Source organism: Solea solea, chromosome 13 (assembly GCF_958295425.1).
Source record: "Solea solea chromosome 13, fSolSol10.1, whole genome shotgun sequence".
NCBI classification, from domain to species: Eukaryota; Metazoa; Chordata; class Actinopteri; order Pleuronectiformes; family Soleidae; genus Solea; species Solea solea.
In genome coordinates this window covers 22692564-22719669 of record NC_081146.1, presented here as the reverse complement: position 1 = coordinate 22719669, position 27106 = coordinate 22692564, and the positions used below count along the sequence as shown (strand labels likewise).

Sequence of the window (27106 nt, the reverse complement as noted above, 5' to 3'; positions counted from 1 at the left end):
AACTTGCATAGAAACCAGTGGTGCCCCCTGATGGTCATTCATAAGAATGACAGGTTTCAGACACTTCCACATTGGAATTCACTCTCAGAACCCAGATACTGTGTCCAGTTTTCTTTACGTTTGATGAAAAGTCGCCTGTCTCTGGGGACGCTGTCGCGAAAGAAACACGGGACAAAGCCGAGTGAGGCGGTGTTTAAAAATCCAGTGATGGGATGTGAACCCTGGTGTCAGCTGTCATGTCACATTTACACACTCGCTAATCACTAGCAGTTTCATCACTGATGTTTTGACGACGGCAAAAACTGTCGGAACATGGTGACGGCAGCGTGACTCCCTCTCTCAGAGAAAGGTCATCACAGCCTGTGTGGAACACACACACACACACACTGTTGTGCCGTCATCCTGCGGTCAGCGGCGGGTCAGCAGAGTGTGTTGTGGAGACAGTGTGTCTCCGAATATACCTTTGTCTGAGTGACGTTTGAGTGACAGCAAAGAAGAGTTTCCCTATATTTAGGCCCCCTGAAAACCAATATCTGTCACTGTGTGTGTGTGTGTGTGCATGTGTGTGTGTCTTCTTCAAAGAGAAAGAGGAAGAGAGAGAGAGAGAGAGAGAGAGAGTGCCCTTTGTGCAGAGGTTTAGACTCTGAAGTGTGTATTGAGTGTATGGAAACTGTCTGATGTGATGACAGACACGGTGTGTGTGTGTCTGTGTGTCTGTGTGTCTGTGTGTGTGTGTGTGTGTGTGTGTATAGCTGTTATTCCTTATGTTGTGGGAACCTCAATCTGTTTACACGGTCACATAATGGGGACTTGTTTCCCCCCCCTCCCCCCATAGTGTAAATTACTACATTTTAAGGTGAAAACATGTTTTAAAGTTAGGTCAATTAAGGTCAGGGTTAGGTTAAGGTCAGTAGTAATTATGGTTAGGGTTAGACTAAGTCAATGTAATGTCCTCTGAAGTCATGGAAACCAGTGTGTGTGTGTGTGTGTGTGTGTATGAAGGGCTTCCCTGAGGCAACAAAAAGTAGGTGTGTGAACGAGTCCTCTGATCACACACACACACACACACAGAGGGTCCTGTTACACACTCAGCGGTTGAACTTTCTTTCATTTCGATCTTTCGTTGAGTCCTGACTTCCTCTCACCAGATTCAGCAACTTATCTCATGTGTTTGTCACTTATGCAACAAATGACCCGAGGCGATACCTGAATCTCCGAAACTCCGCCCATATTGACGTGTCTTTTTTTTTCTTCTTCTTAATTTTCCTTTTGTTAGGTTGCTTTGCAGCCTCTGCAGTTGTTAGTAATACTGGAGTTTTATCAAAGGACCTGTAAGCAGAGTAGTGAAACTAATTGGAGGCGTCCAGAGCCGGCCCAAAGTATAAGCGAACTAGGCAGCTGCTTGGAGCCCCCATATTAAATAAATCTAGATATCTTTAGATGTGTTTAGATTTAAATATATGTGCAAATGTGTATTAAACTGGTTTACTTAAATAACACATTATTAATGCAATTTAGAGTGTTACATTTGTGTCAATAAGAGTCGAGCACCGGCTGATGGGAGGGGGGCCACCAAATCAAATTCTGCTTCGGGCCCCCATAAAGGCTAAGGTCGGCCCTGGAGATTATTGTGTATTTATTATAGAACCACTGTACCTTTAAACTATTTAACTAACAGTTATTTCCAAACATCCTGTTTGTCTTTGGTCAAAAGCAACCAGACTTTTTAAGTCTCAACTACATATTTAAAGAATATATACCGTATGTTATGAATAAAAAACTGATCTTGTGTCTGGAATATCAAAATGTGAAGGATGGGGACCTTTTTTGTAATGTCCATTCTGTATTTATATGTAATTTACATTTTTAATGTTACATTTTGTGGTTCTTCTGTTCGTCATCCCTGTCATGTGAACATGATATCGGAAGAACACTTTGATGTACACATGTTCTCATGAACTGATGAGGATTTGGTGGTCAAAGGTCAAGGTCACTGTGACCACGCAAAAAAACATTTCAAATTTGGCACAAAGACTCATTCGTGATCACTCAAGTGAAGTGAACATAATTTAACTGTCATAGGTGAAAGTTTAAGGCCACCGGAACGTTCTGTCACTGTGTTTGGGTTGTTTTCTAACACTCAGTGTTTCTCGTCTCCTGCAGAATAAGATCCTGAACAGAACGGGCTGCTGTCCAGTTTGCACTGAAAGTGAGTAAGTCCCTCTGAGACCTTCAGCGTCCTCCTCTCCAGAGTCTTCAATCACTAGGAAAAAGTCAAAGATTAAAGTGTCTTAAACATGTTCACACTTTAGTGTAGATCCAGCTTTGAATTCTTTTTATTCGAGGCAATGTAACGAGACAATCCCGATACACTGAAAATAGACTGGACTCTTGAAGGCAATGAAAATACATGTCGTTCCAGCTGCTGTTAGCGTTTCCCATGAAGGTCTGTCCAGACTGTGGTTTGCCCTCGGGTCATTTTTACTTGGGGTTTTGGCTGCGAAATGCAACAAAAATCCCCAAAATGGCCGTAAACGTACCATTTTATGACTTCAAAGGCTCATTGACCTCACTTCACCATAATGTAGAGTTTAGTTTGGTTAATGAAACAGAGGCTTTAGATCCTGTTTCCATTCTGGAGTCCAGCTGATAAGTACCACATACAGTATTTCTGCATTTATCATAAATGATGTCTTTGCTGCATCAGCATGTTTCCATGTTTCCTTGGAAAACCCTTCCAATGTCGGTTGTCTTCCAGGACAGGGACCCAACCACTGTCCTACCGCGGATACTTTTTTTTTTAGCCCTCTTTTTTTTTCCCTTCCATAACTTATTTCTGTTTCTTCATGCTTGCTCTTTTTAACTCACTGCAGAGCCTGGTGTGTGTACAGTGTTCGGCGACCCTCACTACAACACCTTTGACGGCAGGACGTTCAACTTTCAGGGGACTTGTCAGTATGTTTTGACTCGCGACTGCGGTAATGTCCCTGCTGGAAGTCCAGGGAATAACATCAACAGCCCCGACTCCAGCTTCACGGTAAGACAGAAGTTTAAGTTTGGAACATTCTGGAACAGTTGTTGTCCGACTGAAGCTTAGATGAATAAATCATTTTTTTTCAGTACAAATAAATATAGACTAAAGACAATAATTTGGGATTATTGAAGTGGGGTTGTACGAGGTGCTTCCCTTTAAATCATGATAACACCTTCACCTTTAATTCTACGCGCAGGTGTTGGTGAAGAACGACGCACGGCGGACTCGCTCCTTCTCCTGGACTCAGTCAGTGGAGGTGAGGTTGGGAGGTCTGACCCTCGGTCTGCACCAGCACCTCACAGTCCGGAAGAACGGAACCCGCATTGCTCTGCCCTACCACGGCCCCGGGGTGCACATCGACCTGGACGGATATCTGCTCAAACTCACCACCATCGCAGGTCAGCACTGAGATACACTTCTTATGAACGTGTCTTATCAGTTTTATGATGGAATTAAAAAAATAATCCCTTTTTCTCTTCCATTTTTTGTATGACGCCTTGAAAAATTCCCCACTTATGATGAGTTTCCTCATCATAAGTGGCCCTTGAGTTAATATTTTTGGCATTAGCTCTCATCTCAAATTAGTGTTGCTATGCATTTTCCAATCCTAAAATGGAAAATTAACGCTTAAGAGTTCCTAGGGACATTTTCTTCCATTCCGTTTTTGATTTTTGTATAAACATACTAGCCTTTGAAGGGTTAAAATGCCAAAAATATATAAAGTGGAAAAAATATTAATATATTTTATTTTTACAGCAGTTTTTGGGAAGGTGACATTTTCTGCCACTAGGAACAAATTAGTAAGTTTTTTTTAAAGGAACGCTTAAGGTTTAAAGGCTCCTTCATTCATTCACACTTAACATCTAAAGATTTGGCTGTCTGAAACGACATTGGCATTGCTGTTTAGCAGTACTTCCACATGAGGGCAGCACACACACAAACATAGGAAAGGTGAAGGAGGTTATGATCTAGTATTTATTAAAATGTAAAAGGGGCCGCATTGTTGATTATTTCACAAAGCTATTGTTAAAATGTCCATGTCATCTCAGGACAACTGGTTGGTTACACTGCCCCCAACAATTTCTGGTCATACTACTTTCTTAAGTATCTGTATGTTTTTAGAAGATGACCAAATGAACAGAGAGTATAGACAAAAGGATTTATCCAGTTTTGTTAAAACTTGTAGTGAAAATAAAAGACAAAGTTTTATTCACCTCCACTGGCAGGTCTGGAGATCACATGGGACGGCGACAGTTTCGTTGAGGTCGTAGCCGCCCCGCACCTGCGCGGACGTCTCTGCGGCCTGTGCGGCAACTACAACGGCCAGAAGCGCGACGACACCCTGGGAGGCGACGGCCAGTTCAAGTTCGACCTGGACGAGTTTGCCGAGTCGTGGCGAGTCGACGGAAACGAGGTGTGCACCCAGCAGGCTCTGCCTCGCCGGCCCACGTCCTTCCTGTGTCCCGGCAGCGTCAAAGTCAAGTTCCGCGCTCACCGGGAGTGCCAGAAGATAAAGTCGTGGGAGTTTCAGAAGTGTCACCGGGTGATTGACTTCGGCCCTTTCTACAGGTGAGGACAGAAGTGTGTGTGTGTGATGTCATGATGAAAACAAACTAATGTTTAAAAACACGCCCAGACTTCAGTGTGTGTCTAAGAGTTTGCTGGTTGGTAAAAGTTGAAGAGGAAGACGACTGTGACAATTCAAAACTTGTGTTTGATCTTATTAATGCAACATCTCAGTTAAAATTTGAGGAAATGTCTTCAAATTTGGCTCAAATGTTTATTTACACTCATGGATTAACTCATATTCTGGTAGTAAGAGGTCATTTGTGAAAGTGTTATCTTAAGAACGCCTTCAGAGAATATTTAACTGTTAGAATTATATTGTTGTTGTTTTTAAAGTAATGTCAGTGGCTGTCATACTCTATGTTCCTCGCTTCATCTTTATTATCTGGGTTTTGCAGGAGCCTCAGTAGAAACTAAGAGCTGTAGAAAGAAAACAGATATAAACTGATCAGAACCAAACTGTGCATCTCTCATCCTCATGAACAAACTAAATCCTGCCCCCTGCAGGTCGTGTGTGACGGACATGTGTGAATGCCCGGTCCATAAAAACTGCTACTGCGAGTCATTCATCGCCTACAGCCGAGCCTGTGAGAGGGAGGGAGTGCCCGTCCTCTGGAGGGCCGACACCGCCTGTATGGGTGAGTGAAAGACCAAAATACCACTTATTCTGATGATTTAATACCACTAATTCCTTTTTTTTTAACTGATTAAAACCAAACCAGCTTGTAGATCATTTCAAATAATCAATCATTGGCAGATTATCAAGAGTTCAAACCACTTTTAACTGTTCAAATTCAACATTTTTGAACATTGTATGGCTATTGGTTCTGTAGTTCATAACACTTCACAAAATGCTCACCTAATAAAAGCAAAGTGTTGTTTGCAATCCTCTCACTTCCTGCACCAACATCAGCATTTTTACATCACGGCGCACAGGTGTCGTCCATTCATCATTAAGTTCAAAGGTGTTATTTTGAGAGTTGGGTGTTTGAAATCGTCTTGATTTTCATTTACCTGAGTGACATAAACTAACCAAACATGACAGCGATGAATGCTAAAAACACTGATTTTCTCTCTGGGATTTGATACTGGAGAGTGAGTGGTTTACAAAGTCACACACACTTCAGTTTCCAGTCGGTAAAGGCTGTCTGATAAACCAGAAGCATACAGTATTCCTAAAAAAGCATACACTTTTCACTACTGTAGGTGAGCCATGTTTTCATTGAGAGTGTGCCTGTCTGTCCTAAACAGGTTCTAAGTACAGTGTTGAACTATCCCTTTAATAAAGGCAGATACACATGACAGTATTCATGTTTGTGCATGTTGTCTTTTTTTCTCGCTCTAACCCCTTCGACACTCATCAGGCCATCCTCCGATAGACGACTAACAACTCTCACACCAGATATTTCAAAGCTGACGCGCTCATTTTTAAAGTGTACGACCTTCTCTCCCCTCCCATCAGCGACCCAGTGTAAACACGGCGCCGTGTACGACACCTGCGGCCCGGGCTGCACCAAAACCTGCGACAACTGGAACGAGATCGGACCGTGCCACAAGCCCTGCGTGGCCGGCTGCCACTGTCCCGCCAACCTGGTGCTGTTCCAGGGCCGATGCATCAAACCCATTTCCTGTCCTGGCCGGTGACCCTTGTGACCTGGGTGGGAGGGGGGTTAGGTTAGGTTAGGTTAGGTTAGGTTAGGTTTAGGTAAAGGGGAGGGTCATTTAGTTTCATAAATACACGGTGCCCAACTTGCCAGGAAGAGTTTGGGTTTGGAGTCGACTCATCGAGTGCCGCAGTGGTGATCCTCAAGCACTGCGTGATTTCATGTACTGTTACGACACCAGTCGCCGCCACAGAAGGTCAATGCTAATGCTAGGCTTGGTAGAGAAAGAACTCAAGTCGTCTCAAGGGAAAACTGCTTGGAGGTTTAACGCTCTCTGCTGTCTGGGGAAGGTCCAGCGCGTGATTACAGACGCTCAGGAAACAACCAAGGCCGATGGACTCCTGTTAGAGCCAAAATGGCCGCCAGGGTTTCTCTCACAAACACTCGAGCGCGAGTCAAAGCAGAGAAACAAACTGTCTGACGCATCATATCAAACTGTCCCCGTGATCCTCGTTTCATACTGTAAGCTAACCAGATTTATATGACAGACAAAAATGCTTTTATATTGTTGTTCTAATTATTATTATTATAATTATTATAATTATTATTTGTTGTTGATATTGTTAATTTATATATTAGTCAAATGACATGTCGTAGAAGGAGCCAGAATCGCGGATATAATTGAGTTCTAATCGATTTAAAGGGAAACAGAAGCTATTTATGTATTTGTAGTGTTACTGTTGTGTTACTGTGACTCAGTTGTTGCACCATCGCAGGGAAAAAGTACTGTATTGCGTTTCTGCTCCGTGTACAGCTCGTTGTGGTTCGTATCAAACTGAAGGTGTTCATCTAAAGCATATATGTTTCACTTGACAACGATTATTTAAGACCAGCAATATAATCTTTTTATCAAAGTTACACTTTGACTTTTTTGTCTTTACTCTTTGGAGCCTTGAGATATTTTACTGAACAATCGTCTGAGGGCGCTGGTTCAAATCCCTAAAAAAAACAAAGAAAGGATGGTGATTTGCCAGACAGGAAAAAAATGAAGTCAAGTATTGATAAGGGGTGTAACAACTCATCAGTCTGAATTTACGGAATTTTATGTTCATTTAAAGTTGGTTCACCCGACAAACTGAGGCTTCCTGCAGCAGCCTGGATTTAAATCCAGTGTTTTTTTTTACTTTCTTTCAAGTTTGCCCCCTCCTTTTTCTCTCTCTCTCTCTCTGTTTCTCCTCCTTTCACACTTTTCCCATTTAATGGGCAAATGCCTGAGAATATCCTTTTTTAAAAATGAAGTTAAAGTCGAGACTGAACTGAAATAAAAGTGTAAAATCACATTTAGTTGCTTTTTGTGAGTTGGCAAATCATATAAATTCATACCAAGAGTTATTATGCTTGAAGTGAGACTGCCCCCAAAGTTTAAATTTCAGGGTTGCCATATCTTAAGGGATTTTTCAAGGACTCTCCAGGACCAATTTCTCCAAATTCAAGGATTGAATGTGCTGGGAGGGCGACTTGTAAGAGCCGCTTCGCCCATGATGGCGTCCACTTTTATTGATTTGCAGCATGCTCTGCATCTGGACAAGTGATTGTCCTTGGGATCTTGGTCAAAGTCATTATTTGTAATTTTTCTTTGGTGAGATCATGGAATTTTCATTTCATCACGTCATCGTTTGCTCTCTCTTGCTTTACGTTACTCGCTCATTGTTCTGACAGTGTCCACAACACCACTAGTACTCGATGCTTGTTCTGCGTCGGCCTCGTCTACGTACATCAAGCAATGCAGGGCATGCAACAGTAGATGGCGTTACAAACAAAGGGAGACATTTACCTAAATATAGACTGAACTTCTTTCTTGCACAAAATTCAAGCACTTTCAATGTCCCATGACATTTTCAAGGGCCTTGAGATTTTTTTTTCAAATGTACAAACCTTCAAGGATTTCATGACCCAAGGAACCTTTTTTTTTATAATTATTACAAGCCTTTTTCATAATTTCACACTCAGCAAACTCCTCATGAAAGAAAATCTCTTGACAGTGAAATACTGCACATCACTGTTGCCATAGTTACACCATGTCCCTCTTCAATACCATTTATCAGTCAAATAAAAAAAAAGAATGACACTTTTTAAACACATCGACAAACTTTTAATACACTTCAAATTTGTACAAACACATTTTTTGTAAACGTATCACTAGAACATGACCGAAAAACCTAAAGCACCAAAAACAACAACAACAACAACAACAGAGTCCATCAGACAACAGAACTGAGCTGGAGCAGTGTTTTGTTTTTCTTAACAGAAGCTTCTCACACAAACCAAACAAACAAACACATGAACGGCAAATAATCCGACAAACAGGACAAACTGTAACTGTCGTCGTCTCAAACACTAACTTACACTTATCCCTGCTCTGTACAGCCGTGATATAAAGCACCAACAAATGCCATGATGTCACATAATTCTCCCAATGTGAGGGTGCATATCGAAATAAAATATATATAGATATTATTTCCCAAATATTAAACGACAAAATCCAGTAACGAGTGATATTCGCCAATAATCACTGACCTCAGCTGTTAATAAACACATCACAGACTCCGACAGAAGCAGAATGAACCCACGGCATCAACTCTTTGGCATTTAAAAAAAGAAATGATACATTCACCTTTGTTTCCAGTCTGAGCAGCTGTATAAGGCATGAGAGGGTGCTGTATAAATATAAATGACAATCACATCTTTTTGAAAGGGAAATGTGTTTGCCCTTTTCTGGATTTAATCCTGATCGGGTTTCAAATATCATAACTAATAATAATAACTGTGATTAACTGTAGTTAACCCTGAGGTATTGTTTTCATACTGTAACTGGTTATACTGTTATTTTGTTATTGACAATTAAATTAGCTTACTGCTCTGAATGAGCAAAACAACAATGTAAAGAGTTAGTTCATGTTTTTTTTTTTTTAAGTATGATTGCGTGAGGTACTGCTCGTCTACTGCTATCTTGTTTGCTTTCCTCAATGAAATACAAACAAAGTATTTAAAACACAAAAAAATGACCTTTATGATTACTGATGGAAGCAGCAGTGGATCGACAACTCCGGTGTGTGTCGCAATGTGAAGAAAACGCACATTTTCTGTATGGACTTTGGTCCAGGGGAGTGAGCGGTTTACAGAGCAACAACAAGTTTCAGTCTCCAGTCAGGGAAGGTTGAGTAAGAGTGCGATAAAGCGGTGAATATATGCGGAATATAACATAAAGGTGTGGATTTTACCTTTTCTTAAAGGTACAGTGTGTAGCTGAATATCCCTCACCTCACCCTTCTCTTCCAAGTGTGTTGGAGAACCCATGTAGCCTTCAGTTAGCGTCAAAGCTCAAAAGATGTTTAGTTTGTCCATTGTGGGCCACTGTGAAAAAAACTTAGTGGTCTCCGTAGAGTTGACTCGGCTCCGGACGTGAATATAAAAGGCTCATTCTGGGTAAAATGAGAAACAACAATTCATACAATCAGGTGATCGTACACTTAAAAAGTAGTTTGCCCTAAATTCTGCACACTGGACCTTTAAGTGGCTAAAATCTGTTTTTCCTGCATGTCTCATATTTGTCGTAAGCACATGGGTGGCATGAATTATATTACTATTATTATCTCATTTATACAACCTCACACAAACCATCTGTGGTTAAAATGTGACTTTAATGAGACTTTTGCCTCACTGTCAACACTGCTGCATAATCTGAGCTCAACACTCAGATTGGCAGATGATAAGAATTGACGGGTTTTGTCTTTGTTTTGATGCTAATCATGCACAGGCTGCACTGTGCAAAATATGCTGTTTTTCTATTGTTATCCGATTGAAACTGAATGTCTAGATAATCCCCACAAACCTCAAACGATGTGACACAGGAAGAGACGGAGGGATGATACTCCACGTCAGTCTCCGCCTCATTTTACCGCAAACAGACCAAACAAAGACACGAGTAGGTAAAACTAGCTGCTCTAGGTACAGAAAATATGTGTGTTCACTCTCAAATATAATCTGCCAAACCTCTCACGTAAAAGTCTCTTTCTCTAAAACTTTGCTATACAAAACAAAATATACATCTAATAAAAAATACACTCTTTTAAGATCCAGGCTGATCAGCTTTGAGGAGATACGAAGAATAAAGTAAAAACCAGATATACAGCTGGAGTCAGCTACCACAGCAAACGAACCAGGCAGAGAGGAGGAGGAGGAAGAGGAGGGAGCATGAGACTGACCAGCAGAGGTCAGTCATCATCACTGTCACTGCCTGATTCACTGAGCTGGAGATCATTTCCTGTAAGGAAGAAAAGGAAGAGTGATGCAGGTTAGGAATATTGTGACTGTGCGTGTGACTGTGTGTGTACGTGCATGACCGTATCTTTGTGTCTCTCTGATACTCACTGAGCGTATTCATGAGCTGGTTGTTGCCCTGCTGCCAGTCGGCTCCTCCGTTGGCCACAGGCTGGCAGCTGGGCGAGGTCTGACTGAGCGGTCGCGGGGCGTCGTGTTCGCCGTCGCTGCTGTCGTCACCGCTCCCCGAGGCGCTCGCCGAGTCTGAGGAGCTGCTGCTGCCGCTGCTGCTCATCTCCTCAATCATGTCCACCTCTGCTCGCAGCTCTGAGAAAAAGGTGAATGTGGGTTTGTGACGACACACACACACACACACACACACACACACAAGAGAGTTTGCGTCACTCTGCTCTAACACAGGCCGTGGCTGAGCGTCCTCACCTCTTTTGATGTCATCGAGCTGCGGCTCTGGTGACGGATTATCCTTGGAAGGGGATGGCGAAGTCTTGACCCCGGTTCCGGGCTTGGTGGGGGCCCTAAACTGAGAGCTTGGCTGACTGGATCGCACCGATTGCTGTTCGATCCGGGCTTGAATCTTACTGCTGCCCTCTGCCCTAAAACACACACATTAGCAGCAGACGCACCAACTGTTGTTTAATCTTTAAATCAACCTCCGTAAAATCCCTCCTGGTGATGTGAAGACAATGGAGAAGAAAAATCATATTTGTGTCAAGGACAAGTTTTACCTAAGGACATTAAAACATGATGCATTTAAGATATAAATGTTCAGTTTTGATTCAAAATGAATGAATACTACTAGAATGAGTCAGTGTGACTTTTTTGGACACTGTTGCTGCATTTATTGTAGTAATAATCAGTGTCCATCAGGTGGAGCCAAACTATCAGGTGTCCTTATGAAATGACTTTACGTCAGTGTATCTTACCTGGTTTTCTTGACCTGGATGCTGCTGCTCAGCTTCTCCAGGACAAATTCCCCGGTGTCGTGGTTTATGATGAGCACGCAGTCCTTCTGGTACGGGCGCTTGTTTCCTTTGAACACGGTCATCGGAGGCGTGGATCCCTGGGGAAAAACAAACAGTAAAATGTTTTATCTCAGGTTCTTTTATCACTGTGCCAGCCTGCAGGTATATCTGCTTCTTCTTTTTTTTTTTTCCTGAGGAATGATTCTCAATAATCTCAGGTAAAATAACCAGAGACGTAATTTTTTTTGTGCAATTATACTCATTGATTTCTTCTTTTGTTGTCTTTGCCTAGACGGTTAAGCAAAAATGTTTTCCAAAACCTGGCATAATTATCTTTTATATTTTTTTCTAACCTTACAGAAAGTTACTGTGTTGAGAGTTCATTTCATATCAGTAATTAAACAACAGGTAAATCATCATAACAGATTTTTATTTGGTGTTTAGTGAGTTAACTAAAATTTAATTCATGTTATTTAAAACATGCACATTCACTAAATGTTTGGGAAAATTCTGTTAATTTGTTTGGTGACACTCCAAAAAAAAGATCTCCCACGACCAATCTGTGGGTCTCCAACCAGTGTTTGGGAATCACTGCTCATAATAATTGATGAAAACATTAAACATTCACATGCTTATTGTCCCTCTGTTCCCTCCTCTGGAAACATACAGGCACAGGGATAGAAAGTTGAAATAGAGAGCAGCAGTTTTACCGGAATGTGAGGTAACGTGATGGTAACTTCATCTCCTTTCCCAACTTGTAGCTCTCCCTCGCAGCTTGTGTCAATCGATGCTGGTTTAAAGTCATCTGTCAAACAACGACACAGGGTGATTCAGTCAGGTCAACAAATATTTTAAACATAAACAAAGTACACAGAGAGCGCAAACCTCTGCCAAGGCTGCTTTGTTTCTGTCATTTACTGTCAACCTGATAAATGTGGTCATAACACAACATCCTTGGCAAAGGTAATGACACCTTTTAATCCCCAAAAACACACTTATATTGATATTATTATTCCATTATCTACCCAGCACTTCGTCTGTCTATACTGACTTAAACTGTAACTGTGATATGACAGGGCTGCAACCAACAATCAATTCATCTATTGCTAATTTTCTCGATTAATGATTAGTTGTTTGGTCTACAAAGTGTCAGAGAGTGTTAAAAAATGATTAGTTATTTAGATTAAAACCTTGAAAAAGATTATTTTCTCACTATCTAATTTTGTCCACAAACCAAACTTGTAGTTTTTTGGGGTTTTTTGTTATATGGCGCAAACACACCAGTGGATATTAACATTTAAGAAGCTGTAAAAGCAAAAATATTATTTGAATTCTTTATAAAACAATTTTCAAAACAGTTGACATGTAATTTAGTTAACTATTAATTGATTCATCCTTGCAAAACAGCTTTTGTGGGGAAAAAAGACATTTACTTTAATTGTATTGTTTATTTATTCAAAACCAACTGGATACTGGAAGTAATTAGTTTAAGAGTCACTTACAGTGTTAAGAAATTTTAAGTAAAAAGTTAATACATTTTCTATAGAGCACGTCTTCCTATGTCATAATATTACACACTGTTTTTGAGTAATAGCAAATATAATATGCAAATATGATGTCATTTTTATTCAAAGAAATGCATGTGTAGCTACACGTTTGCTATGCAAATGACGTAATTTACTTATCCTCCTCATGGGCTCGGGGGTTATATAAGAGGCAGGTTCCTCGTCCGTGCGAGCGAATTAATCCCATACAACAGTTTATTCCACACATTCACACATTGACTTTTACAACTGTTTAATCTGTTCACTTCTATATTTTGTCGACGCTCACATCTGATGGTGTGAAATGAAGATTTTGGCCTCTTCTCGAAGCTTTCTCCGAGCTTCAAAACATGCTCCTCTTTGTCCAGCAGCGGGTTCGTGCTTCCGTTCATGTCTCCGATTGCTTCACAAAAAGAACCGTTGTAATGCACATCTATCTCCGAAAATCCGCTCGGGATCCGTTTAATTTAAAAAAAATAAGACTTTTAACTGTGAAACAAAGTTAGCCTGTCGTGGCTAACACTTAGCAAAACAACTCTTTCGTCACCTAACCGCGCCTCTTCCGCTTTTGGACCGTCTGTGAAATGTTACCGTCGTCTTTTTGTTTTTTACTTTATTCACCCCCATTAAATATAAAGCTGTAAAAGGTATTCAATGATAGTTAAATAACTTACACAATTAGATGATTATATGTTCACGTTCAGAAACTACTATGTGTTTTCAATTGACAGAAAACAAGCCGTGAATAAAATTGGCGCCACACCACACGGAAATGAATTTATCATAACAGCAACACGGATGGATTTCTGTAACGGACAAGATGGACACTAAACGTGCAAAGAGGTAGCCACTAGAAATGTTTTAAACAATATTTACGTTTTAATACAGTTGAGTGAATGTTAAACGTATGATTAACTCGCGTCCTAACATATTTAAGACTAAGCTGCCGAAATAAACACGGATGCTGTGAAATCCGTGTTTTTAAAGGCAACATGGAACTGACAGAAGATGCAAAATGTGACATTAAAGAAACACCATCTCGAGAAGAAGTGGAGTCGAAAGACGAAACTTCCCCTTGTCGCTCAGAACAAACAAAAACTTCCGTCGCCAGGCTTTTAACACCGGAGGAGATGGAGAAATCGAGCGGGGAGCAGACACTGGTGTCCGGCTTCAAACAGATGAAGCTGGAGAAAGAAGCGCAGAAGAACTGGGACTTGTTTTACAAAAGGAACACGACGAATTTCTTCAAGGACAGACACTGGACCACCAGAGAGTTTGAGGAGCTCAAAGCGTACAGAGAGGTGAGGAAGACATGTACAGTTAAACCTTAATTCCATAGTCTATATCGTTTTGTAGTATGTACCTTGATGTTGATGGAACCCAGGGCTGCAACTAACGATTATTTAGTTCACCAAACCTGGAAATGATGATGTTCTCGAATGTCTTGTTTTGTCCACAAACAAATTGTATTAAATGTGAATTTCTTTATTATAGGGAGCAAAGAAACCACCAAATATTCACATTTAAGAAGCTGAAAAAAATCCGACAGCTTGTTTTAACTATTGAAAAAAACCAAACACTCTAAGCGATTAATCGAGTATCAAAATAGTTGCAGATTAATTTAGTACTCAATTAACAATTGACCAATCTAATAATTGTAGCAGCCTAAATCGAGTCATAACTTGATATTGTTTAATAATGAGTGGGATTGTCATTTCAGAAATGCATGATATGCGGTAAGATATTTTGCAAACCTGCAGGATTAATCAAGAATATTTCCTTATTCCTGTCATTCAGAGCAACTTAGGGTCATCACAGCATGAATTAGATTGAAAGGTGGTGAATTAATGCCGTGGCTATGTGTTTTTTTCCCTGCTTGTTTTGCAGTTTGAATCCCAGAGGTTGGTGCTGCTGGAAGCTGGCTGTGGTGTGGGAAACTGCATCTTCCCGCTGCTTGAGGACGACCTGAACATCTTTGTTTATGCCTGTGACTTCTCACCAAGAGCTGTTGAATTTGTAAAAGTGAGATACATCTATTCATCAGTACCAATAAATAATGCTTTCCTGTTTTTTGTTGTATAGTTCTGCTGCTAGAATGCAACTTCATATCCACACACAATCCCTCAGATTAACAAACAAAACAGAATCTCTAGGAAAATTGACTAAATCCTTGATGTAGACTGGACCTTTATTTTTTTTTAGTAGCTCAGAACTGTGGTTATTCACAACAACTTTAAATAAAAAGGAAAATAGGAGAAAATATCTGACTATTTTAAAAAAGAAATTGCATGTCCTTGTCCAATCATCACACCAACATAAAAAAAGACAAACAAAAGACAATACTTAAATTTTTAGTATATAGTTTGTAGTATGTGTTAATGGATTTATTAATGCAGCTTTAATGAAGACAGCATCTTAATCCGTTTACAGCAAAATGCTCTGTACTGCCCGGAGCGTTGCTGTACCTTCCAGTGTGATTTAACTAAAGATGACCTGAGAACGAATGTGCCAGAAGACGGCGTGGACGTTGTCATGCTTATCTTTGTTCTGTCCGCCGTCCATCCTGAGAAGATGAAGCTGGCTCTGCAGAACATTAGCAGGGTGAGATCACAGATGCGAACACAAGGGTTTCTAATTTAGTAAATCTGGATTTGGCTGTAAGTGTATGTGTCCGATGGTAAATCTTAATGTGTCATTTAACATCTTTAAGGTGCTGAAGCCTGGTGGTGTTGTCTTGTTTCGGGACTACGGCCTGCACGATCACGCCATGCTCCGATTCAAATCTGGCAACAAGCTGGGGGAGAACTTCTATGTACGTCAAGACGGAACCAGGTCCTACTTCTTCTCCAAAGGTTAGGAAAGTTCTTAAGTTTGTGTCTTACAGGACTTCCAGTTTGGAAATTGTCTGTCATTTTTAATTTTGTGACGGACCATCATTTTGTAGAATTTCAATGCAGAATTTGTGTTGGTATGGATTGATCTAAAAGAGGGATGAACTCTGCTCTATCTGCTGCCCTCCACCTGTCTGGCATTTTCTTCATGTTTTTGAGTTAACCATGTATTAGCCACATCCTCTGTAGTAATAAGAGGGAGAGGGAATGAATGAGAGAGAAAAAGCAAGATGTACGACAGATGAGCACACCAAACAAAAACTTTGGCCACCATCTTTGCAAGCTTTTTATTTCAATGTTGTTTATTTGCACCGTTGTCATGGGAAATGCAAATCTCTTTATATTGAAAATACCTTTTTTTAAGATTGAGATTTTACACAGAGCTTTTCTTCACATTTCTCCTGAAACCTCTGAATTTAAACGTCACCAGTAAACACCTGGACCTTCTCCGAAATCATCAGTTTGTCCTCTCCTCTGATTCCAGAGTTCCTGGCTGAGCTCTTTGAAGACACTGGCTTCCAAACGGTTGCCAATGACTACGTCTTGAGAGAGACGGTCAACAAAAAGGAGGGGATCTGTGTTCCCAGGGTGTTTCTGCAAAGCAAATTCACAAAGCCTGGTCCATCGCATGGTTCCTGACGTCACTTTGCCTTCACCTGGCTCCTCATAAATCTACAGAGGTGTTGAGACACACGAAACTGAGACGTCCTGATGGAATTCAAGGTGATGGGGGGTTTGTGGCTGAAAACGCTGATGGTTTTGAGTTCTTTAGAACAGACAGATGCAGGTGGGTTCCTCATTTGATTTTCTCAGTGACATATTGGATCTTACCACCTCGCCAAACACGTGAAGACAATGTTCACTGGGAATAAAATGCGTGGAACTGTGCAACATTATTACAAACATTTTTTAATGCTGCCTTAATGGTGGCAAAGTGAGTAATAGAGTAAAAGCAAGGCTTACAGGGAACCAATATAGATGTTGATGGTGTTGTTTTTCTGTCACCGTTGCACTATTTAGCCAGTTTTAATTAGGGGGCTGATTATCAATTCATCTGACTGATTTTTGCCATTTGTACTAATAATCATTTTAAAATGTTTGACTGATAATTACTAATCTCTAAGTTTCTATTATTTTTGATCTGAGAAGCTGGATAAATCTTGTAAAATATTATATATTTCACCCAAAAGTTGAGACCTTTGGTTTCTTCCATTTAATAGTTCATATCTAATTTTAAATTATTAAAATGCACTGCAGTGCAGACACAAAATGCAGATTGGAGAAACGGAACACAAGTGTTGTTCAATAAATGTCTTTTTTAAAGTGAAGCTATTTAGTGTTTCATTTGTTATTATTAAACTCATATTTTAACAGATAAAGGGAAAGATGCATATATCAACGTGTGTGTATATATAAGACATATCGACCCCAAACAATCGACATCATATGTCAGGTTCAGAAAAACCAGCATCTGTTGACCTCTAGTTTTAACATGATGACAGGTTTAAGCCGCTTACTTGTCTATAATTACAGCTTTAAATATTTGTTGTTCAAATCCTGTGGGTCATTTCACACTTGGTCTAAAATTGTTTGCAAAAACTCCCCTGCTGACTGTGGTCCATTTATTCCACTGATAAGATAATAATCAGACACATTCACATGATGACGTTTTATAAAAAAAACTAAATGTTCAGGTGCCTTTTCCTGAAGTTGTCTCAGTCTGACTGAAAGTCAACCTTGATTTCGAAACTACTCATGGCTCGCTGCAGTTTCCTGTCCTGTGGTTTGGTTTATGCAGCCGAACAAAGGGGAAACAACAGCAACACAACACGACAATCTCCCTGTGTTATCACGTGAATTGGTCAACACAGCAACTGAATTAGCAATTCAAACTTTATTTGCTTTGTGCAGATGATTTTTATTTCTGAGTGTGACATGAAGAATCAGTTTTCATCGCAGCTGCACTTGCCTTTCACATAAATGGCCATAGTTTGTTCTTACTCTGCTGCGGCTTTGTCCTCTCCGCGTGTAGTCGTTTGTTCTCAGGAAGGAAACTGAACAAGAGCAGCATCTAAAAAAACAAGTAGTAGCCTCGGTTCTAATTTTAGCTGTTGATTGTGGCTTTTCAGACCTTGTTGCATTCAGTCAGCTGCAAACGGTAAAATAAAGCTGAGGTTTGTGTGTGTGCACCTCAGAAAGAATTACTGCATGGGTTGGTTGAGCATTTACTGTACAATGTCATGTCTTGTACATGTCTTGTTTTGTTAGCAGGTGTAGGCAATAAAACATATTAAATTAAGTTGTACATCCAGGAAACTCCATATATTTTCCATATTTCAACCGTTCTCTATTTTCGGTATCTCATTTCCTCACTCGTGTTTCGAAGAACAAGGGTTAATTACTTAACTTTTTTATTTTATTTTTTTAAGCATTTGTTTCAATTTGCTCATGTTTCAGAGAATCGGGGATGATCCCTTAACCTAAAATCCGCTTCTGTCAGTTGCATGTGAGACGCATCACTCTGTGTCTCCACACATGAAAACAAAACGTTGCTTTACAGAGAAACATATGGAAAGAGTCATATGGATTTACTGCATGAACTAATTTGATAATGGTTTGAATATAACACACAGTTGTTTATATTTAAAAGTTACATGCCACATTTTATTAAATTTACACATCAGTTTTCCTCATTGAATTTAAAATTGAATTGTCTTTATTTGATTTCAATTAAGAATTTAAACACGGGACAAGATGGTAATGGCAATTTTAATATAAATTTACTCTGCTGAGGTGAAGCCACAAAAGAAAGCGAGCAGCTGATGAAGTAAAAAAAAGAAAAGAAACATTTCCATCCAACTTGTGAAAACCAGTTTGATCCTCTATGAACAGTGATGTTTCAGTGATCAACCTAGAAGAGAACAGAACACATCATTGAGGTTCTTCAGTCTTAACCATCCGTTTCCTTTCCACAGAATCCAGTAACACAGAAAACAACAGTTTAACTAATTAAAATAAATGCACAGAGCTATATTTGTGAAAGCTGCTGGTTTCAAAAAAATTTAAAAATAATGATGTTTCAAAGTAAACGGCGTTACGTTGGTTTGATGCTGCTGTTCAGATGCATTTTTCTGTATTAAAACCACTTAACACATTAATACATTAAAATACAAATTAAATACAAAAATAATGAGTATAATAATGTAATATAATACAATCATGAGCTTTATTTATAGAGCATTATCCTAAAGCCATAACTCAAAGAGCTTCTCATGAGACAAACAATAACCTCATATTTATATTTTTGTCATTCTATATTTATATTATTTTTATACTTTTATACACCCTTCCTTACCTTTTGTAATATGTGTAATATGTCATTTATGATTGAAATGTATGTGAGTGTATTTAGAAGTTTAATTTTATATAGGACACAAAATACAGGGAATATATGATAATATAGGACACAAAAATATTCAATAACCAACAGGAAAATAAGAGTATTGAATGAAATGGGCGAGAAAAATAAAAACTTGCAGCAAGTAATGAATAAAATCAATTAAAAATAAGAAACTGGAAAACAAAAGGCTATAAAATATTTATAATATATAAAATAGATTTTGCCCTTTTTTTTAAATCAGGTCTTCTCTGGTGTTTTCATTCCACAATATAATATAAGTCTGTTGTGTACTTAATATTAATATTAATCTTCTCTCATTGATGACAGCAATAGTACAATATGATATGAACATATTTGGATATGTTGTAAAATCAACATGATAGTGTATTAAATTAGAGGGGTCCTTTTTGTTAACAATATACTATAGATATAGTATTATAAATACAACATAAAGTTACAAAGTTTCTCAGACAAAGTCGTTGAAATTTATTGAAGGTCCACTGTGAACAATTTAGATGGAATTATTTTCATCTCGCAGAAATTGAAGATTTTCTTTTAATAGTCTACAATAACGTGATTGTAAGGATTAGAGTAGATTTCTATAGAATTAGATTTTGTTTTTACAAAAGTCACAGTCAATGGACAAACTAAACATCTTTTATAGAGTTTTGATGTTAACTGAAGGCTGCATAGTTTCTCCAACACACTTGGATGCTACTCAGTTATAAAAAAAAATAACACACAAAAACAAATAGAATTTCCCTCCTTGATGACGTCATTACCTTGAACCTTGATCTGGATTATGTGTCCCTTCGCCGACTCTCCGGTCGTACACTTAGCCACGCATTGATAGTCTCCGCCGTCGTCCGTCCCCACCTTCAGAATCTCCGTCACCACCCGCCTCAGCCTGTTGCCGCCGCCGGAGTCTGTCTCGTTCACTGTGGTCGAGTATCTGTCGGGGTTCGTGAGCTCGGTGTGCTCCAGCTGCCACGCGGCGTGCACCTTACCGCACAGCCTCGGGCTGAACTTTGTGTGACAGAGCAATTTGACTGACGAGCCTCTTGAGACGGGGATGGTTTGCTGCCGGTAAAGAACCACGACGGTCTCTGAAAACGCAACGAAAATTCCATTTTAAAATGTACGGAAGAGGATTAAGGCCACACATGAAAAACATATTTGAGTTGTGACTTTAAACTCAGAATTTAAAATGAGAAATGCTGAGTTTAAAGTGAGAAATTCTGAGTTCAAAGTCAGAATTCTGAGAATAAAGTCAGAAATTCTGAGTTTAAAGTCAGAATTTCTGAGAATAAAGTTTTTACTTTATTTTATCTCTTCAATCACACACACAAGATTTATCAGAGGTTGCTTTACTGACCTTCCTCCTCAGAGGCTGCACACACAGTTACAACCAGCAGCTGCAGCAGCAGCAGCTGCAGCATCACACATCGAGTAGAGAGCATCTTTCTCCACACACACACACTCACTCACAGTGAGTGTCACAACCACGGTTAATAAGGGCAGGAGATAAACTGAAAGTGTTGCCACACTCATGAAGCATCAACTCTGGTGACGTGGGAGGAGGAGAAGGGCATGTATGTGTGTTCTTACACTGCTGCAGCAGCAGCAGCAGCAGCAGCAGCTTTCCCACCCACTGTCAACACTTTATTTTAAGCATGTGGGTGCTGGGGAGGGTTATATTATATTTTATTTTATTTAAAAGGCGATCGAGGTAGTCAACTTAAAATACCTGACACAAAGACATAAATAATTGTCTTGAGGTTTAAATTGCTGGGGGCAAATTGACCCGAGGATTAAAGGTGGTAGTAAAGTTGAGGATATCAGGAGGGTTAATTGTTTTGAGAAGTGATTTGGAATCAAGTTAACTTAAAACTTGAAACACGGGTGGGTGATAATCTGTCTAAATGACATGAAAAAAGACATAAAAAGTTAAGGAAACAGTCCTGAAAGGACCCAAATTATCAGTATAAATGGCAAAAAGGTCATTTTTAATCATTCATAAATGAAGATTAAGTTAATTGTACCTGTTATTTGTAAGCAGTGTCATTTAAAGGTTGTTTTTTTTACAAACTTTGAACTTTTGACTACTTCTTATTGTCAACTCTGCACGTGCACCTGTTGACGAGTAAAGGAGTGAATCTTTTGGTTGGACATACATACACCACTACTGCAATAAGTCAAATACTCCAAATCATTTATTGTTTCCTTTCATTTTAACTCAAACAGGGTACACTTTTATTTAAACACAGTTCTACTGGCCCTAAATTAAAAAAACAAAGGGAAGGATTTGTTTTAATGGGTCAGACTAAAGTAAGGTTAAAGGTGTAATATAGAATTGATTGACAATTTTTACTATTCTATGCCAGACAGGGTCATTTTTGACCCCAGAGGACAAAATGTGTATGGCAATCGGGAAGACCTCACAAGGGTTAAAGGTCAATGCCTAGGATTATGTTTAATATTTCATTAAAAGAAAAAGGAAAACTAAAATTTAGCATGAAGGAAATCTGGTAACGGTTAACTTCATATGTACAAGTAACACATCCATACATCATACAGTATTTGCATATGATTTGCATGTCTTAGCATTAACATAAACATGCAAGTGTGTACCATACAGTGTGTGTAAAATGCTGTTTGGTGTGATTTGGTGATTAAGTATTAAATTATATTTAACTGTTGTTAAAGATGAGAACTTAAATACAGTTGCAATATCAGCATGTGGCCACTAGAGGGCGATACTCCCCTTTTTTGTATCTTGGAGCCTCCACATCAGTGATGTGCAAACATTCAGCTGACTTTTTTTACATGTCATGCATCTTCTCAAATAATTTTACAGACTACACTAAACTAAACTATATGAATAAATGTATAAAACTAAAACAAAAATAAATATCTAGCTCTAGTCCCACCCCCCCAACCTTCAGATTAGAAAACAACCCACTAATCCACAGCTGCACACTAACATTGTGTATAATATCCTCGTCTGATTTCTTGATGTCTCAACTGTCACCTCATAAAAATTGAAACCCCGTCATTTAAATGTAGTATTTGTAACATCTAACAAAAACACTCACAAAATGTTGTGAACTTCCCTTATCAGCATGAATATAAATAGATAAAATTGCTCATCTTTTGCATAAATTAGTGTAGCTTACCAACATATAGCCTGTGTTTTTTTCATTTATTCATTCCAGGACATAAGGATATATAATGATCTTATCTATGATTCTTGTCTCCACTTTAAAGTAATAATGTTGAAAATATACGTCTGTAGTAACATATTTTTTTGTAAAATTATAATAACATTAGTTACATGTTTCAGAAGATACTTATGGATACAAACTTAATGAAGGTTGGTCCGGGACCGAAGGCTCCACCTGTTTAAAGACAAATAATTCAACTATAATTTCACATCTTAATCAAGAAAAAATGATGTGTTTCACTGTTTTTTATTTTAGCATTGAAAATATAAATTTGCTTCTATAAACTGGTGCATTTAACCATTACAGACACATTTTGATAATAACCAATGCTGTTATTTTAGAGCAGCTGTGGCATAAATGCTGTATATTTATTTATAGAGCAACCAAATAAAGAGGGACAGGCGTCTCCACCACTTTCAGTTTAAGAGTCTAAAAATGTATATATCAAAAGCATAGTTTTACAATTATCACAATAATACTGTGAGTCACAATCATTTTTGCTCAGCATAACTAAGTCAGGATATGTTCACATCGTCCCGGACCTCTGTAATTTGTTTAATCAGAGTAACATCAGTCTGTCTCTTAAATCTCACTGGCGTGTGAATGTCCCATCATGTCCTGAGTCTGTATCTGTCCTTAAAAAAGAACAACACGTCCCAGTTCCTCATCCTGTCATTGGGAAACAGAGAGGGAAGTGGAGGAGGTCACGTACTCACAGCTTCACGCCCAGGTCTTTCTTGTGTAACAGTGCAACCCCCAAATTATTGACAGTGTCTATGAAGCGCGTTACACCTCGTTATTCTCGCCATTAGTCAAACCCTTTGGTCCCCACTGTGTTTGACAAACAGAGACTTTAAGAAAATGGATGTCCTCAGTCATCTATTTTCATGTTTCAAACCAACCTCCCTCTTATGTTTTCTTTGTGTGTTTTGTGTAAGTGGAACTAATGGCACCAAATGCATTCATCATTAAAAAAGTAATTCGAAAAAAATCACACACTCACACTCTTCCCAGACAGACAAATGCACATAAGCATCATCAAATGCACACAACCTCTATTTATTTCTGGATTTATTTATTTCATAGATTATTTATTGAATTTTTACTTGTACTTTATTGTCTTTTTATTCTCTCTGATTAGAGGGATGAGAAGATGTCTGTCCGTCAAAATTACACTGTATTTTTAATATATATGACAATAAACTAAACCAACTGACTAGATTCTTAAAATAGAGACACATTAACCTGAAGAAAAACTGAGACAAAATGCAGTACAAATACACAAAAAGATAAGCAAAGATGTATTAAATGAAGCAAGAACCAAAGAAATTTGGGGAAAAAACACAAAGAATTACCAGTTTGAGAACCATCTCATTTTTAGCTTTTCATTTAAAAATGTGTGAATTCATCTTCACAATTCATCATTTGTCATTGTGACTAGAGCTTTCCCCCACGATGAGGCTGCAGTATATTTCTGGTTGAATAGGAAGTGAAAGAAAAAAGTGATTGTGAAGCAAACAGTCAGCTTTCTGTGTAACACCACGTACACGTGTGAATTCCTCGAGTCCCTCTCTTTCGGGCTTTCTTGGCATTTTGCTGATGCTCCAGTCCTGAACCGCTTACAACAAGGACCTCACTTGAATGCATTTAAACAGATTGTGTTCGCCTCCTCAGTGAGTACAATGTCTGGCTCACACCAACACACGGCCCCCATTGTCAGCGACTCTGCTGCACCGTGTTACCCCGGTTAGTTTTGCTGACGCTGGCGTCCAGAGTCACTCGCAAAGAATGAAGGAGTGAGTTTAATGTCTTTGATCATTAAACGTCGATAAGATAAGCATCACTGTTGTGATGTGACGAGAGGAGAGAGCAGAGGGAACTGATGGAGAACAGAAATAATGGGAAAGATTTGTCCTTCAAGGCACGGCCTCAGTGTCTGTTTCAGGAATCTGCTGACAGTGTCCTGTCCCGGCAAGTCCACAAATCCAGGCCTGGAATATTTCACATATTTGGATCAGTTGCATAACGTTGACTTGATAAGAAAGATGTTATACTTACACTGCTTTCATTTTGTAATCTCTAAATCAAATGGAATGGTATGTGTGAGGAATACCAGACTGATGCTCATGACAAATATGAGAGGCACCACAGGGACGTAAAGAACCGTGCGAATGTCTCCGGGCGCTGTTAACTGTGTTTTTTTAGGTCTGTACACGACATGTGTATGTAATGATCAAGCATGTCATGAAGAAACCTGGTGTAATAGACCTTTTTCACAGCAGATATGAAATAGTAAAAGAAACACAGGTTTTTACCAGTACTATTTATTAAGTTTTCACTCCAGGTTTAACTGTAAATGTAGGTCACAGTGAACGATGTTATATTACTGTTCATTAGGTCATCATCGCTAAAGTCATGGTTTTATAAAACTGTGACTGAATTATACAGTATTTATTTGTGTCTGTCTGTGGTTTATATAACTTAACACAGCACATTTGGCACAAGGCTAGCACAGCAAATGGAAACACTTAAATGAACTGTGATGTTAAAATGAGTCACTGATGATACAATAATCTCCTTTATTGTATTTTTTCAAATGATTTCTCGCAACTTACCTAGTTATTTTGCAGCAATACGAATAAAGTCGGGGCCATGTGGAGGTTTAGTGGGCGGATTAGGGCCTTTCTGCAGAGTTTCCATGTTCTCGCCGTGTGTGCGTGGGTTTTCTTCGAGTTCGTGGGTTTCCTCCCACAGCCCGAAACCATGCAGAGGTTAACTGGATAACTTTTTAAATTGCTCGTAGGTGTGAATGTTAAGAGTGACTGTTCGTCTTTGTTTGTGACCTGTGTGGAGTGTGACCCCACTTTTCGCCCCGTGTGTCACGTGGGTTTGGCTCCGGCGACCCTCATGTGGAGGATAAAGTGGTAGATCAACTTTTAAAAAGAACCAAGGTTGACCAAAGTGCTTTACAGAGTTAAAGGCACAGCAACGTAAAAGGTATACAACATAAAATCAATAAAAACGTTTATAGAAGCAAAACAGTTAAATAGTAACATAATGAAATAGTAAAATCTAGATAGAAGTGTCCAGGTTGACTATTCTTATCCTGAAGTCAAGGCCAAGGAGAAGATGTGGGTCTTTAAAAGTGATTTAAAATGTTCAATGTTGTGGCAGATTTAATGTCCATGGGTAAATGGTTCCAAAGTTAAGGGGCAGCTACAGAAAAAGCCTCAGATTTTTAGTTATTAGACCTCAGAGTTCTGGATGGGATGTGAAGAAAAAAAGAAGTTCAGAGAGGTAAGATGGTGCCAAACCATTAACAACATTTTAAAATCAATCCTAAAACAAATAGGATGCCAGTGGAGGGAGTGCAGTTCACACAGGTGTGATGAATAATAGAAGAAGCAACACACTGCAGCGACAGATACAGAGGTTTGTAAAGTTGGTGTCGTGATCTACAGTGGGTTTAAAAGCATTGCAAGGTCGCTGCGGTTTTCCTCTCCTTTTTGACATATCCTGTTATTCAGATAAATCACCAGCCGAGCCCGAGGAGACGGGCTCGGCTGACAGGACTGAGGATGTCCTCCAGGATCCACACAACAACATAAAGCATGGAGCTGTGGACCTGCAGAGCCTGGAGGAGGAATGTGTCAGCCTAGCTGTGTCTTTGCCTTGAGTGATGCTTTAAAGATGGCTTTTGAAAGACATAATCTGCCCTTTGGCAAACACATTGAGAGGCTTAACCAGTAGGCAGCACTACCTCTGAATGAAAAGTTGTTTTTTTATGAGAGGCTCTGGAGGACTTTCTTCACAGACTCACTGAATAATTGTTGCTATTATTTCTGGTGCAAGGCATTGCTACAATTTAGGACGGAAGATATTGAAATGCTCCTAAAACTGCTGTCTCACTATTTGGACCCACTTGAACACTGTGTTTGCCATTTATGTCAGTTATGGGTTATTCCAAAGTTTGTTTGGCTATATTTAATGCTGAAATGGGCAACTTTTTTGTCTTAATCCTGATGTTGTGATGTTAAAACTTAACCTTAATTTGCTTTTGTGTTCAACATGACCTGCAATTTAATAACATTACAAAATATGAATCCATATTATCCAACCAGACATAGATTTTTGTTTTCCTGCAGTACTAAAATGCAGCTTTGGCTTGACAAAATATGAAAAGTCTGATTGAAAGACTTTCATATTAAATTATATTCAACTATAATCATGTATTTTTTTTTTCCATATGGCCCATGAGACATCATAAAGCGGCATGCAGTGTGTCATGCTTAACATCTGAACTACATGTAGAGGCTCATAATTGAATCATTTGCCATAATTAAATCACAGCTTGTTTATCAGCATAGTTTCTTAATAAATGCCTATTATATGTGTTTCTATTATACAGACAGCCCAGCTATAGTGGTATGAATGTATCTCTTAATGCATTACATAATAGGATAATAAGACTAATGTGTGTAACAGTACATGTTGAGTCTGATATGGATCCAGTGGTCTATCATGGTAAATGTAATTTTAG

General features: G+C 39.1%; 3 protein-coding genes across 4 annotated transcripts in view; 2 read left to right on the top strand and 1 right to left on the bottom strand.

Moving 5' to 3' along the window:
• Positions 1 to 7544, top strand: part of bmper (BMP binding endothelial regulator) — a 33248-nt gene extending 25704 nt beyond the window's left edge. Inside the window, exons 11-16 of the mRNA XM_058647077.1 lie at positions 2164 to 2209; positions 2874 to 3037; positions 3231 to 3432; positions 4261 to 4603; positions 5108 to 5238; positions 6063 to 7544. Coding sequence (XP_058503060.1) covers positions 2164 to 2209; positions 2874 to 3037; positions 3231 to 3432; positions 4261 to 4603; positions 5108 to 5238; positions 6063 to 6244 — 1068 coding nt within the window. The 3' untranslated portion in view covers positions 6245 to 7544. The remainder of the gene's footprint in view (positions 1 to 2163; positions 2210 to 2873; positions 3038 to 3230; positions 3433 to 4260; positions 4604 to 5107; positions 5239 to 6062) is intronic.
• Positions 7545 to 8496: 952 nt separating this feature from the next.
• Positions 8497 to 13469, bottom strand: eaf1 (ELL associated factor 1). Its single transcript, XM_058647081.1, has 6 exons — positions 13341 to 13469; positions 12218 to 12312; positions 11469 to 11605; positions 10966 to 11138; positions 10636 to 10851; positions 8497 to 10528 (listed from the first exon to the last, which is right to left on the bottom strand). The coding sequence occupies exons 1-6, from the start codon at positions 13441 to 13443 to the stop codon at positions 10479 to 10481; spliced, it is 774 nt and encodes a 257-aa protein (XP_058503064.1). The 5' UTR covers positions 13444 to 13469; the 3' UTR covers positions 8497 to 10478.
• Positions 13470 to 13749: 280 nt separating this feature from the next.
• On the top strand, positions 13750 to 17270 carry mettl6 (methyltransferase 6, methylcytidine). Of its 2 annotated transcripts, XM_058647080.1 has the most exons (6): positions 13750 to 13894; positions 14163 to 14352; positions 14939 to 15073; positions 15482 to 15652; positions 15762 to 15903; positions 16427 to 17270. In XM_058647080.1, exons 1-6 carry the CDS (start codon positions 13872 to 13874, stop codon positions 16579 to 16581), a joined length of 816 nt encoding a protein of 271 aa, XP_058503063.1. In that variant the 5' UTR covers positions 13750 to 13871; the 3' UTR covers positions 16582 to 17270. The 2 variants fall into 2 exon arrangements, with proteins under 2 accessions (XP_058503063.1, XP_058503061.1); XM_058647078.1 differs by having other exon boundaries at positions 13872 to 14352.
• Positions 17271 to 27106: the final 9836 nt, after the last annotated feature.